This window comes from Falco rusticolus, chromosome 12 (genome assembly GCF_015220075.1).
Source record: "Falco rusticolus isolate bFalRus1 chromosome 12, bFalRus1.pri, whole genome shotgun sequence".
NCBI classification, from domain to species: domain Eukaryota; kingdom Metazoa; phylum Chordata; class Aves; order Falconiformes; family Falconidae; genus Falco; species Falco rusticolus.
The window spans coordinates 22,536,657-22,551,931 of NC_051198.1; the positions used below are offsets into that span (position 1 = coordinate 22,536,657).

The 15,275-nt window shown below is 40.7% G+C and overlaps 1 protein-coding gene across 10 annotated transcripts in view; it reads left to right on the top strand.

Annotated features, from left to right (window-relative positions):
* The window catches only part of RPS6KC1 (ribosomal protein S6 kinase C1), a 91,227-nt gene extending 77,129 nt beyond the window's left edge, over positions 1–14,098 (top strand). For 5 of the 10 annotated variants that reach the window (XM_037405138.1, XM_037405135.1, XM_037405140.1 and 2 more), the window contains 3 exons: positions 7,458–7,540; positions 8,243–8,338; positions 11,459–14,098. In XM_037405138.1, coding sequence (XP_037261035.1) covers positions 7,458–7,540; positions 8,243–8,338; positions 11,459–11,569 — 290 coding nt within the window. In that variant the 3' untranslated portion in view covers positions 11,570–14,098. Of the gene's footprint in view, positions 1–7,457; positions 7,541–8,242; positions 8,339–10,370; positions 11,162–11,458 lie in introns of those variants that run through there. The other 5 variants (XR_005106936.1, XR_005106937.1, XR_005106938.1 and 2 more) reach the window with 5 other exon arrangements.
* Positions 14,099–15,275: the final 1,177 nt, after the last annotated feature.

Sequence of the window (15,275 nt, forward strand, 5' to 3'; positions counted from 1 at the left end):
GTATGAATGAGATGTGTTATTTACACTCTGAGTTCTGGTTCCAGCAGCAGGGATGTGTTCTGTCGCATCCCTGTAGTGTTTTTGGAGGATGAGATTTTAGAACTGGGCTGCCTTTGGAATATTTTTTCTTTCTTGTCCAAACAATGACTTTTCACCAGACTGTGTTTACTTAAAACTGGAGATTTGCTTGTTGAGATCATAAAGCCAAAGGGAGCTTAGCTTCATAGAAAATGTAAGTAGGAAACTGGCCATCAGTAATGCATCGTATTATTCTGATGCTTTCATAAGCTGTGTGATATAATCAAGCCTTATTTACACAAACTAGCCTTCACAGAAGCCTGCACATAAATATATGGTATATTTGGTTTTATCTAACTTGCTACTAATTGAACACAGCTCAAAATCTAAGTGAAAAGAAGGCTTTGTGGGTAAAGGATTTTGTTCCAAAAAAGACCTGATTTTTGTACTCCCAAATGAAGATGTCACTTCTGCTCTTAGACAATTGAAAATACAGATGCAAAGTGCAGCTGATAACCTAAAACATATGGCATGAAAATAAAAATTGCTAGGTTGCTATTATTAGCCTGTATGCTATAATTTTTAGTTACTGAATAAGGGAAAAATGGTTTGCCTCTATTTACCAAATAGATGTTTGGTGCTGGAAAACCTGCCTATTTTTTTGTGTATGTGTTTTTCAGTAGGAGTTTGCAGGCTCATTAAATCTGCTATTCTGTATTATAGGAATTTGAGTAGATTGTTTAAGAAGCAAAATAACTGTGGTAGATTAAAGTGCCATTGACCCTGAGAGGTGTCAAGGGGTGGGCTGGTCTCGTGGTTACAGTGTAAGACTGGTCTTCCCAGATTTGTATCTCTGACTCTGTCCGAGCTTTTTGTGTGACATTAATGTCTCAGGATAATCTTAAAAATGAAAGGAAAAAACAAGGCAGGTGAATGAGCTTTGAGCAGCAAAGACAGAAGGATGGGCTAGCTTGATTTGAAAAGCCCTGGCAATAGGAAACAGGACTAAACATTAATGTGAAAAATATATTGCTGGCATGAATGACGAGGAAAGGTCTGGAGCTGCAGAAAAAGTACAGATTACTGTGAGGCTGGGAGTAACAACTCTGCAACAACCATTAGGAGTAGTACAGCTCTCCAAAGACACCTGAGTGTCCCGCAGAAAATAGTAACAGCTGACTGCTCCCCAAATAGCGAGATGCCATGAACCTGGAGTAGGTAATTGAAAGCGTAGGTTTGGCGAGAGAATCAGGTGTTTTCTGAAAACAATCTGATCTGGTTTGGCACTCAGGCTTGTTGTAAGTACACTGCATGTTTGAGGTGAAGTACGTGTTCTTGTGGTTTTTCAGAGGCTCCATAACTAGAACAAGCAGTAAGATGTACTGAAGCTGGTGATCTGTAACAAACCCTGGTATTTCAGTCGGGCTGACATAAAAGCCAGTTAATAACTCTGGAAGAAACTGTAATTGACCTGTGTGGTGTGGTTGGTTTTGGTTTTATTTATTTTTCTTTTAAAATTTTATTTATTATTATTATTGCTGTTATATATATATTATATATATTATTTTGTTATTACAGGTGGGGTTAAAACTTGAAGATAGTATAGAAGATGCCTTTTGAAAATAAACATAGGTAGCTGAAAGGTTAATTATGCTTTGTTTTGCTTTGTTTTGATAACAGAGCAGTGAAACGTTTCTTAGTCTCTCTTCACCTGATTATTTTAGAGGAAGTTTTAATTCCATCTTGGGCTTCTAAAAGGAAGAAAGGACACAGTTTTCTCCTATTTTTTTTTTCTTTTAGCGACATGAGGAAATTTCTTCCGAAGAGGAACATAGATGCTCACGTGTTTTTTGAGTACCTTGAAGATGAAACTTCCCATTTTCATACTCCATTTGATCTTAGCAGATGTTCATTGGACTTGCCTCACTACTTTATTGTTTAAAGACCATGATAAACTTTTTATACGTACCTATAGATGGTTCAATACTGTGTTTTATAAATTGCTAAAGCATTTTAGGCAAAGCATTATGGCCAGATTGCTTGTGTGATGTGTTATTTAGTGACTGTATCTTACGATATCTTGGCTGAGTGAGTCCGCCTAGAGTAAATTAGCTTGAGACTCATTTTACTTGAGTCTCTGCAAATGCTTCTTTACATATATAGATATTAAAATATGATAAAAGAGTAAGCTTTTAGAGTCAAATGAGTGTAAGGTAAATAGAATTTCTGAAGCGACTCTAATGGTTTTTCATGCAATACTGTTTATCTAAATGGCCACAGAAGGGGAAAACATTGTGGCTGATGTTTTCAGGATGTTGGACAAGTCCATTTCCTCCTGAACGGTTTCAGACACCTGATGGTAGTTCAGGAGGGTCTCCTTGTTTTCTTATCTATGCAGAAATGATACCTGAAGGTATGCTGTTCCTGCTTGAAACACAGTGGCAGGGAAAGGGCTTCCTCAGCTTTTGAAATTCTTACCAGTCACCAGGAGTGAAATGGTTCCCTTAATTCCAGGAAAACCCCCTGAATGCAAAGTCCTTTGTGACTCTTAGGTGTTTGGAGAAGCAGCACTTCCACCTAGAGTCTATTTTCTTGTGAGCTGACTTCAGATGCACTTTTTTGGATGTTACAGTTTATCCTACAAAGTTTTTGATGGAGTTTTAAGTTTTGATGGTTTGCAAGCCATCTGGCCTGAGCTGCGTAGTGAATGTCTAAGTCCACCTTTAAACCTGGTTTCTTCTGTGTTGACTAGTGTTTGTGTGTGCTGGTCAGAAGGCCTTATTGTCAGGCCTGGAGGGAACTATTTGGGAGAAAATGTTTGAGATGTGGTAGTAAAAGCCTTTGAAATCCTTCAGCGTGAGGGGTATATTTCAGGTTAAGGTGCTGTAGAAAGAATGAGAAAATCAGCGTTGGTGTTACAGTTAATAACTTTACTGAGGATGTGTGTTCAAGAGAGGTGAGGTTCTGCTTTTTTACTTTAGAAATAGCACTTTTGTTTAAAATACAGCATGTTCTTAGCTACGTATCCCATATCAGGAAGTGTAAGGTATTGCTGTGTATAATGCAAATATTGAGATAAGTATGGAATCCATAAAGAAATGGCCTTTCAATTGAGACCAACTGCTCTGGAAGGAAAGGACAGCGCTGGGTAGTGAAGGTGTTTATCTGTAGCTTCTGTCTCTATCTGAACCTGGTAGCATTCTACTGATCTCTCCTTCCCTTCGGTTACCCCAACGGCTGCTCTTGAAATAGCTTCCGTGCAGGAATTTAGCACTGCTGTTGACATGTACTACTTGGTGCTAGGTGTTGTATGGGCACGCATCCGGAAGGGAGAAAAAACAAAGCTCTCTCCCTTGTTGCAGTAAAGTTGGAAGAACTACTGATGCTTTTTTTCATCCTACTTTTTTCTCAGATTTAAAAGGATTTTGTATCTGAGAATGATAGAAATATTTTTTCTGCAAATTTCGTACTGCTAGTCCTAGAAACACCAACACTGTGCACGCGTGTGCGCACATTTATGTTTGTACAAATGTGGCTGAGGCCTTTCATTTCAAGGTTCATGAAGTAAAGAATTGGCACAAGTATCCCCATGTTGTTCACTTAAGCTTATGGGTCGCTACCATTTATTGTCTGTATTACTTTGCTGATGGATGGAGATGAAAATGTTTTCTTAGTGAAGGCAGATATTGTAGTTCAGATTGATTGCAATATTAAAGCTTAAAGAAAACACCATATGCCCTGTATGGTATATTACATTAGCTAGCTACTCTGTATCACTTGAAAGCACTTCTTAATCTATAGTTTCTAAATTCTCCCATAATGTGTAGTCAAGATAAAATGCAGTAATATTGATGTGATATCCTGAACCTTTGTGCTGTTTTGGGCTGGGATAGAGTTGATTTTCTTCCCAGTAGCTGGTATGGGGCTGTGTTTCGGATCTGTGCTGAAAACAGCGCTGGTAACCCAGGGATGTTCCTGTTACTGCTGAGCAGCGCCTACCCAGAGCCAAGGGCTTTTCTGCCTCTCACACCGCCCCCGCAGCGAGGGGGCTGGGGGTGCACAAGGAGCTGGGGGGGGGCACCGCTGGGACAGCTGCCCCCAGTGACCAAGGGGATGACCCATTCCATATGGCGTCATGCTCAGCATGTAAAGCTGGGGGAAGGAGAAGGAAGGAGGGACGTTTGAAGTGATGGTGTTTGTCTTCCCGAGTAACCATTACACACGTGATGGAGCCCGGCTTCCCTGGGGATGGCCGAACACCCGCCTGCCCATGGGAAGCGGTGAATGAATTCCATGTTTTGCTTTGCTTGCGTGCATGGCTTTTGCCTTACCTATTAAACTCTCTTTATCTCAACCCACAAGTTTTCTCACTTCTACCCTTCCAATTCTCTCCCCCATCCTGCTATGAGGGGAGTGAGCGAGCAGCTGTGTGGTGCTCAGTTGCCAGCTGGGGTTAAACCATGACAACTTATTATGATCAGCATATTGCACCAGAAGTAATGTGACCTGTTTGAAGTAAGGGAATGTAAACAACACATGTTTATGTGTAGTATTCACAGTGATTTTTTTCTCTCTCTCTTTTTTTTTTTTTTTTAAGGGAAACATTTATTTTAATCTGAAGTAAGGAAGCTTTGGGACCTACGGATGGCAGCAGGAAAGCAGACGTTGAGTAACAGGAGAAAAGTTGGGCAAAATTTAGTTTTTGTAAAAAAAAAAAGGATATTCAGATGTTCCCCTCAGCTGAGTTTTCCATTTTCTGTTCTGTGTTCGTTCAGATGACCTGCCATGCAGTTTCTGCTGTGTGCATAGGAACCCAGCCAGAGCCCTTCAGCCCAGGGAGAAATCTATGTTACTTGACTGTTCTTAATTTATCCCGCTTGTGTTAATTTGGTCACGGTCACAAGTGGATGGAAGAGTTCAGTGCTGCTCTCTTAAAACATCTGCAATGACATTTGTTTTGACTTGGCATATATTGAAAGTGTTCTTACAGTTGAAATTGTGAGCTTGGATTTTGAAGAAGTGGACTCTAGTTTATTTTTTAACTCTTATTCTGTCCATTTTCTTCATCAGTGGAGTAACTGAGGTTGTATCGACTTCCTGTAATGAACAGTGTGTGTGATTCTGTAAAAGGCGGCTGTGTAGTAACTTTGATGCTTTAGAGAACTGGATCAGCATCTTTGATTTCCAATATAAAAGGAAATAATACCAAAACTCAGATTTTTTTTTTTTTTTTAAATGTTTCTTTTCCTTGTGCTCAGAATGATGGTTTTTTCACCTTTAGAATATTTTTTTATGTTGGGCTGTAACTCAAGAGGCCCGTCTCCACTGAATGTCTTTGTGGAAGAATGGATTATCTCCTTTTGTGGTATTAATCTAAAATTTAAGATGTGTCAGGGTGGGGCAGTTAATGGTAGCGTAGGAACTGAGAATGTAGTATTCAATTAACTCTTGGCTTTACTGTCCTTATTCTGGAATAAGTGTGGAATTTAAACATAAAAATCTTCACTTGTTTGGAGGAAAGCTCTCTTAGTCTGGAATACCTACAGGATTAAAGCCACATGGGAAATAAAACTCTGCTCTAAAGAAGCCTCAAATATTTGGTTTTAGATTTTACTTTCCATTAATGTTATCTTGGTTTTGAATGTACATTTTTGGAATATACAGCACTAGGAAATCACAATCAGACCTGGAAGGACATTTCCATTCAGTAGGCTTTAGTATGAGATGCTATAAAAACCTTTTGCCAGCTGGTTCATGTGGAAAGGCCTGAGTTTGGTTTTTTTTCTTTTTCTCTTTTAAAGGACAGTTACCTACAAGGTCTGCCTTTCTGAAGGAATGTAAAATTAAATTACAAGAATTGATCTTGATCTTTTTTTTAACCCAAATTCTCATTCATTTACCCAAATTTACCATAATCTCAGCTTCATCTGGATGCTTGCCTGGGATCTTAAACATTTTAAAAATGCATGTAATTAATCTGATAGAGTTTCTCTTGTGGCTGCCATTATATCTTTATAAAACTTTCTCAGTGCTGGTAGAAGTATTAATCTGTAAAGAATGGAATAAATTCTAACGTGTGGTACCCTTATAGTGATGTATTAGGCATTCAGGCACCATTAACACTAATAAACTTTTCAATGTGAGGGATGTCCTACCTAAAGAAACAATATCTGAGCCATCCTTCCTCGTTGCTCTTGCAACAGCAACCTCAGCCTAGTGCTAAAAGGTGCTGAGCATCTTCCAGTTTGTGTGGCAGCTGCCCAAGGGGGCAGCCCTCTGCACATCCCCGTGCTCAGCGTGTGTGTGCAGCTCTGCATCTGGGGAGGTCTGAGGCTACCGCCTTCCTTTCCCTGACCCTGGCGTGTGACTCATCTGTAGTTCTCCTTGGCCACGCTCATGCTAAGCTCCATAAAATGATGAGCAAGATTTTTTGAACATGCCACAATGCTTTTCACCGCAACGACTGTATGACTATATGCTAATTGTTGTCCTCGGCTGGGAAGCTGGTGTGGCTTTTGCCACCAAAGCTATTTTAGTGCAGCTTCTGCATTTTTTTGACAGTCAAAATGAAGATTTCATCTTCATTGCAATCTGTTTTTCTGCCTGTTTTAGAGCAGACAGTGTGATGTGTTTGTATTTAGTAATTTTTGTAGTTTCACGCCTGAGTCAGTGAAGGCCAAGCTTTTTACATGCATCATGCTATTGAATAAGTGATGTGTACGGCAAGGGACTGTGTAACTCCCATCTCACCTGCCCGCTGGCTCTTGTTCACAGACAGCAGTAAGGGAGTGTAGGGTGCTGGCTGGACGCTAGGGAAAACAACTTTTCATACCTAGGGACAATTGGGGCTGAGCTGTAGCAATACGCAGCTGCTGGCTGTGGTTAGGCGATGTGAAGTAGATTTAGCATCTCTCTCTGGTTCTCAACAGACAAGAGAGGCTATTGCGAAAAGCCTCCCATGGTGATTCCAGCAAAGGGTGTGGGTTAGCCATGAGATGAATCCTGCCCTCTTAAGACAAAATTAAGGCATGCAGTAGGCTATTATAACCTCCCTTGTGCTGCTTTTAGGGATGCTTCAGGCCACTCTGGTCAGTCCAGCTCTTCTGGCCAGGGTAAATTCTCTAAATATGTTTTAATTTACTGTCTGTCACTGTCCAGTTTTAGTCCAGTAGAGAATAATCCTAAATGTAAAGCCTAAGTCTTGAAAATGCCTAGGTATGCACAGAAAAGGCGAATTATGCATGAAATTTATAGGGTTGCTGTGTTTGAACAATGCAGTCTGTAGGTGGCTAAAGGGCTAACTAAATTGCAGGCATAATGAAAGCTCTGTGGTATTTAGTATATGTTCTGTCAGCATTAAACAGTCACCTTGTAAATATATGTTAATTCTGAAGGTGTAACTGACCTTTTTAATATTAATTGAAATGTCTCATGTTTAGAGGTTGGCGCTATCCTAGAAGAGACAGAAGCCTGTGACTGGTGGAGCTTGGGTGCCATTCTTTTTGAACTCCTCACTGGGAAGGTAGGGCTGGGGGCAAGTTACTTGATAAAACTGACCTCTTGGCCAGTAATTTCTCCCAAGTGATGTGTCCAGTTGTGATTTCCTTACTTGTCTTTCTCAGATGTGCTTTGCTGACCTGAGCATCTTCAATTTGCTTGGTCTGCATGACACCAGAGAAACAAAATATGCTTCAGCAGAACAACTTTATGAAGCTGCATCAAGCTCAGGACTGTAAAAATAACCAAACCCCATGCTACCGTCTTAACCACAGTGAAATCAAAGTTCTCTAACATTGCATCTGTACATTTGCCAAATTTTTGCCTTAATAGTTTCAGTATTATTTCCTGGGACAGTGTAGAAGCTGTACGTTGCTGTTGCACATTAATTTGGTATTTTGAGATCAAATTGGTGATTAGTTGACAGTTTTGCATGAAGAAAGCAAAGTCTACCAAATTCCCAGATTCTTCAAATTTGAGCAGTAGAGCACAAGCACAAAGACATAAATACTTTAAAACCATATATCCAGAGGGACATCAGTGCCAGTAGACATTCCTCCCAGAATCTGTACTTCATACTAGGAATCACTGGAATTTTAGCTCTATGTGTGTTAATTTGCATGTGTGCTAGGAGATAATCCAACACTACACTTTTTCAATTCGTAAATGTATCTGCCTGCTTTGATTTTTCTTTCTTTCTTTCTTTTTTTTTTTTTTTATTCTCCAGACTCTGCTTGAGTGCCATCCATCAGGAATAAACACTCACACTTCTTTGAGTATACCAGACCATGTATCAAAGGAGGCCAGATCACTGATTCAGCAGGTAATTGAGGGGAAAATTTGTTTTCTATATGTGCACGTATAGACTGAACCGATATTTACGACCTAAGTTCTGGTAAAGTAAATGTAAAACCAGAAAGCTGCTGATAGGAAAGCGGGTGGGTCTTTTGTCAGCACTGATGAATTTTGCCCAGCTGTCTTGTTGCATCTGGAAACTTTGACTTCTGCTGCCAGGTGTCTCTGTAGAAAACTGGAGTGTTTGCCATTTCTTCAAAGAGCAGGTTTGGTCAATGCTGAGTACTTTGGAAACACATGCTGGTGAGGGATGAACATTTTAGGAATTCTGCCCTAAATGTTCATGGAAACATTTGTAATTAATTGAATTAAACTAAAAAATGTTGATGCCAATTCAGCCAGAGAGAAACCTGTAACACACTGATTAGAAGTTATGACCTTACTGTGGTTGAAAATCTGTAGCTGTCCTCCAGGAAACCTTCTGGATGCCATTTGTTAAGAAAAGTACTTTAAACTGTGAATACAAGGACTTTGGTAATAAGAAGATACGGTTGGACAAAAGGCAGAGTAGGAAACCTTAAAATATAGACAACCTTCCAGCCTGAGACACCATTTTCAAATCAGTGGGAATAGTATTGACTGCTGGTTTTAGTTTACTCTTAGCTTTAGGTAGTCATGACTACTGAGAGAATAAACGTGTAGTACAGGGTCTTGAATTTCAGGTAATGCTGTCTTCCTTCTAGTTAATTTTGACACAACTGAGAAAGTGGAACCTGGATCCGACCTATGCCACTTGAGTAAACAAGTGATATATGTGAACTGTGGTGTTCATCTTTGAGCAGCATATTACTGGTGAATGCATAAATAATGACATCACTTAGATGTAGATTTGAACAGAGTAGAAAAAACAGTTCTTGAAGAAAATGAAGGAAAGAGATTTTGAAAATTCAGTGAGTCAAAAGACCTAGTGACAGATTGATTTCTGTGCCATTACTGTGAAACAATTAATGGAAATGGAACTAGATGCTTGGACCTCCTATTTTGACTAGGTGACATCAAATCACTGAAAGTGGAAGCACATGTCTGTGTATTTCTGGCAAAGGTAGAAAGGAAAGTGACTAAAGAAAAAGCCCGTTTTGTATAATCTGGATTTATGTTGTTAAGACGGTAGCAAATTGTTACCCTCACCCGCAGGTACTGCAGGACTCAAATGGCTAAGGGAAAGCAAAACCACACACTTGATGAAGGGAATTCCTTCCATTAAGATTAGAAGTGAAGACAAATGAAGTGGCCCAGTCCACTTCTCCCTGCCAATGTGGGTTGTTCTTCACTGCAGACTAATGTATTGTCTTATTTTCAAATATGCCAAAGTGTGGCTCTTTTGCCATTTGCAGTTTAAGTGGCAAATATATCTCTGCCACTTGCAGATATATTACAAGGCCATATCTGTTCAGAGAACAGTCACTCCCGTGCCTCTTAGGTTAGGCCTTCTAGTGTAGGGTGGTGGCTTATCTGGTGGAGGTTCGGCTATATGAAGTAGTAAATCACATTTTTGTTGTGTGACTATCCAAGGAAGCTGCCATTCATTGTTGAGGAAGCCTTGTCAGGAAAAGGAAGAAAGCTCTCTTGGCATGGATAGCAATTTGTCATTGTGACTTTCCTTCCCCCCACTGCCAAGGGTAAACAGGTCAAAGCATCACAGAATAACTCTCTGGGATCAGTGTTCAGCTATACAGAAAACTCTGTCAGACATTGTCTCCTGCTGTGGCTTCCAGTGCAGGTGACTTCATTTAGCCAGCTTCTAAGAAAACAGAGATCTGTTTATTTCTGGTGAAAGATGAAGTTGTTATTTTTATGTTAGCTTGGTATTTTGCATCCAGTATTTTTTTCAGGCACTTCCAGGCTTTACTACCAACAAAATATGCAACATGACTTTTCAACAGGTATCTGTTGCAGTTTGTGTTGCATCTGCTTTCTGAGAGTAAAGTTCTGGAAGTAAAATCTGCAGAAAATAAGTGTCCGTTCTTACAACCAGCAACAGCACAGGGAAAGTATTTCAGCACAAGGCAGAGAGACCCTGGCTGCATTGGTTTCTGCTGGCTTGTGGAAGGTATCAAAGCAGCACTATTCACTGTCACCAAGCTACCTTTACTATGTGACATTATGACTGCAAATCGCAGAGCCATCTTAAAATGTGTAAATGCCTATGTTTATGGATGTGGACTCGCTTAGATGTTGAGTGCATTAAGATGTGAATACACATTGTTCCAAGTGACAACGGGGAGAAGTTACCCTATTAGCTGTTGCAGAAAAATCAAGCAAGAAATCATGCCTTTGTACTGGCTCCAATTGAATAGAGTATAAACAGTTCTCTAAAACCGCAGAATATTTTTATGTGTCTTTATTAGTCTCTTTGGAGTATTACCTTTGCATTCCCTTTTATATGTATTGGTATCTTTAAACAGATGTAAATATTGTGATTTCCTTTTCACATTAATTCAGCATGTGATGTACAACTGAAAAGTAAACGAGGTGCTGAATTTTAGGAAATTTCCATGAAGGCATTATGCTGTTTTCTTTCTTTCACTGGGGTTTTGATTTTTCAGTTTTAGTCCATTTGTAGGACTCCTTAAAACTTTATTTTTATTTTTTAGGAAATATAGAACTGGCTATAACATCCTGGTATTTTAGGACCAACTCACAATTTGTGAAATGGAAGGTTACAGACCCCAATGTAGCTGTAATGCAGTGGTGTGAGCAAAGGTTAACACGAAGTAAACGAAGTGTCCAGAGTTCTACTGAAGCAGGCTCTCGCTGCTGTGTGTGTGTCTCTTTTTTTTTTTTTTTTTTTTTTTTTTAAAATGAGGTTACACTTGAAATGAAGTCCCAGTGTGCAGTGCTTCAGGGAATTGCATGCTGTGATCAGTAGTCTCTGAAGACTGTAACACTGAGACTCAAGGAAAGGAGAGTCTTCTTCCATTTACTGGATTTTAGGAATTTCAAGTATGCTTTTGCACTCTTGAAAGTAATTCATAGAGGAGCAAAACGGTAGGATGTCCCTTACCTTAGACCTTTCTGGAACTTTTAAGCAGTTGTTTTTGTTCTTACTCACTGAATCATATATATATATATTTCTTTTTATATCAAGCTTTTGCAGTTTAATCCTGCGGAGCGTCTTGGTGCTGGCGTTGCTGGTGTTGAAGACATCAAATCTCATCCATTTTTTGCCCTTATAGAATGGGCAGATCTGCTGAGATGAGAGATGCGTGCCCTCTGAACAAACTCAGGTCAAGTGGACAAGTTTCTCTGGCACAGAAGCACCCTGACTTGCTTCCTTTGGATGTCTCAAACCATTTGGATGTGATGACTAACGAACGGTGGAGCAATCAGGCCAAAAGTGAACACTTTTAACAGGAATCACTGGTTGTACAAGGTGCTAGCTTATTTTTATGGCAACTGGTTGCTAGGTGTGTGTAAGTCTTTTCACCAAAGGGTGGTTTGTGATGAAACTCCTGGGCAGCATGTTCAGCACTGCCAGCTTGTCCAGTAAGTAGAAACAGGAATGTGCTCCTGGTGCTTTGTCTGATGGTGGAATTGTCTATAGTCTGTGCCAGTTGGAAGTATATTTTGTAGTGTCAATAGACCATTTCCCTGTGCGAAGTGCAGCTTGGGGGGGTGGGGTGGGGGGTGGGGAGCCGGGGGAGGAAGGAGCAAATAATTTATTAATGGTATATGCTGAATAAAACACTAAAATGCTTTGTGCAAAAGTTGACACGTTAAAAATATGTCCATTAAAAATTAAGAAAGCTGTTGCATAATACTGTGGAATGTGTCTTGAAAATGGCATATCACTTCCCACTGTGGAAAGAGCATATAAAAGGCAAATAATGCTGTCAGTTGTTGTACTTTGTTGGCTGGCAATGTCTATTTAAAACTCTAGACTCCATTGTATTTGATGAGCTACATGTTAAAATCACTACAGAAAGGGAAATCTTCTTTTCCTCAGCTGGATAAACACTGCTTTAGCACTAATAAGGAACAAGAAAACATAATACTAAATAAATGTATAGATTAAAAAAGGAAAAACTCTTCTTTCATCACTGCAGCCACCACTTTATCACTTAATGAACTTTACTTCCTCTAAGTGTCCTATTTTTAGCTGCTACTTCAGGAAAAAACCTTTCTGCTTGTGTTCTTCTGCTTGAGGAAGCTTCTGAACTCTCCTTTTGTTTGTTAATAGTCTTAATAAATCAAAGAAAGCCTTCGCCCACTCTGCTGCTTGAACAGGAAGAAGCCTGGGATTCGCTCATGCCAAATGACTAAGTGACATCTCTGAGCAAACCCTAGTGGGTAAGACTTGGGTGTGAGCCAATTCGCTGACCTGTTTGTTTGTTAGGAAGGTCTGGAGAATGGGAGAAGAATATGAGACATGCAGAGTATTTTGCTGTGCACTGCTGTTGCTGCTGAGCAGCCATGCTTGTATGGGTTCCTGACGTACGAACGCGGTACGCTGAGATGCTTGTACATACTATGAATCTATGGGTTTTTTCCTAAATGTTCTCTTTGCTTTCACTTTTTTTTTTTTTTTCTTCTTCTTTTTCTTCTCCTCCCCAGCTTTATCCGGAGGACAAAGGGCAAATTCCTTTGGGAAAGTGAGGTGACAGAAATGATTATTGAATTTACAACTAAAAAAAAAAAAAAGTATCCCTCCATTTGTATTTTAGCAGTGTATTTTATGGGCACTCCCAAAAGTGCATCTGTACAGTCTCCATCTGTTAGACACCAGGTCGGTGTATTCAAATAAAGTGGAAAAGGAAAATGCTTCACTTAAACAAAGGAAATCTGGAAACTTTTTTTCCTTTTTAATTTATTCCACTCCCCTCTTCCCTTTCTTGTGATCACCAGGCCATCAGAGGGGCTGTAACAACACTGCAGGTTGTAACCAGGTCACTAGTATCACTGCCTACGGAGCGCTGTCCAAGATTACATCACTCTCAGAAACTGTGTTTCAACCTACCACCCTGTGGCTTCATAACAGGAACTCCCTCAGGTGAGCCACAGGAACAACTTCCTGCGCCGAGCGGGTCGGAAATCTCTAATGCGGAGACCGAGCTGATCCAGAGCTTCCTTCCAGCACTGCCCTGGCTGTGACTTTGGAGAGGGCTCGTTGCTCAAGGGAAGCCTCCCTTCCCTCGGCCACCTGACTCCATCCCTGGGGCTCCCTAGCCTGGCCACCAGATAATGTCATTGCTCATGTTGATCCTCTTGTCCCACTGCATTTGCCTGGTGATAACTGTAGGAAAAATATTTTCCATGTTACTTTAAAATGCTCATTTCTCTAGGTTGTGCCCATGTGCCAGTTGCAAGTAAAGGCAGGATAAGATAGCACAGGAGCACAGGCTGGTTTCTGCGAGCAGCAGCAGGAAAACACTGTTCTAGCAGAAACCAGATGACCAGTCACTCTCACTGCAAGGCATTTGGTGTAGTTAATGACACAGAAGTATTTCTTTTTCAAGTATGCTAATAGATGGAGACTAGAAGGAATAAAGCACTTGGCAAGCCAGCTTGCCCAAAATGAGCCTTTGAGATGCTACGGGTTTTCATAACCTTGCCACTGACTTAGATAATGATTTTGCTAAAGGAAGCACAGTCTGGAGCTAATTGCACAAAGAAATCCTGCTTCTATCTTTTTTCCCCCCCTTCCTCCTCCCCCCCCGCCCTTTAACATGTATTATGTTGTATTGGTGTTTACATGTATTCCTTTAATAAACAAAACCTTTAAGCCTAATTCAGACCTTGGGTTTCTGAACTTTACATTTGGTTCTTGAAGACAAATGTATTCCTTTAATAAACAAAACCTTTAAGCCTAATTCAGACCTTGGGTTTCTGAACTTTACATTTGGTTCTTGAAGACAATCCTTCCTACCTAATCAATGCTTTTTGTCCTTGGCTTTTATGACTTGAAATGTTCTAGATGCGTGCTTTTTGGTGGCTCTTAGGAAGCCCTGTGGTGCGCACCTCTATTTTGCTAATTGTTAAGTAGTGCAAAGTCCGTTCCAACTTCCTTCTGTTACGCCTAACGGCTGATAGCAAAACAAACCAGTGCCATGTTGTTCACAGGAATTAGTGAGTCTATGTAAAACACAGTGAAACAAACCTATAGATTTCCATGTTCTCCTGTGGGTGGTTGGGTAAGGCAGGTAACGTGCTTAGGGCATCTTAGAGTGGTAATTCATTGCACCCTGATGAACTGCTCTGTAATGTTTTTTCTGTCTTACAAAGAAAAGCTGGGGAGACAAAATGTTTGAAGACTGGCACTGGGTAGAATTGCTGTGAGGTGAGCCAGGGCCCCTGCCCAGACCTACGGAAGAAATCGCATCTCATGAAAAACAAGGGCTGTAACTTTGTTAGCTTTTAATGGCTGTATCCACAGCTTCTGTGCTTGTAGTGCAGCTCCTACACCTCCTGAGAGAATCACCTCTCAGACAGCAGTCACTGTCGTGCTGACTCTCCGCGCACCTTTGGGATGCTGAGTTGGCAGGGTTACCTGCGCCGCAACATCCACCCCGCTCCACTCTCCAGTGCTAAACCTGTTCCTTGGTGTGTCCCCGCAGCGAAGGGCACTGGGATGAAGGCGGCTGGGGAGGTCAGCCTTCTCTAAATGAAGCACTCAGCATAACAAGGTACAGGGAAGTGCGAAGTAAACTGCTACAGGATTATTTTTTTTTCCCCGAGTGTGGTGTCATTTGTTTTCTCAAGGACACTGCATAGGAAGCTGGAGAAAGAGAAACTTCCTCCCTGGTGAGATTTATGGTAGGGATTTTAGCGATAGAATGAAAAAGTAGATTTGTTGATTTCTTTGGGTCTGTGCTTTCTGCATGGGCTTTGCTGTGAGCTGCAATCTGTGGTGCCCAGCCCCCCATGCGGCATGAGGGGGCCTTTCCCCCGGCGGCAGCACGTGCTGG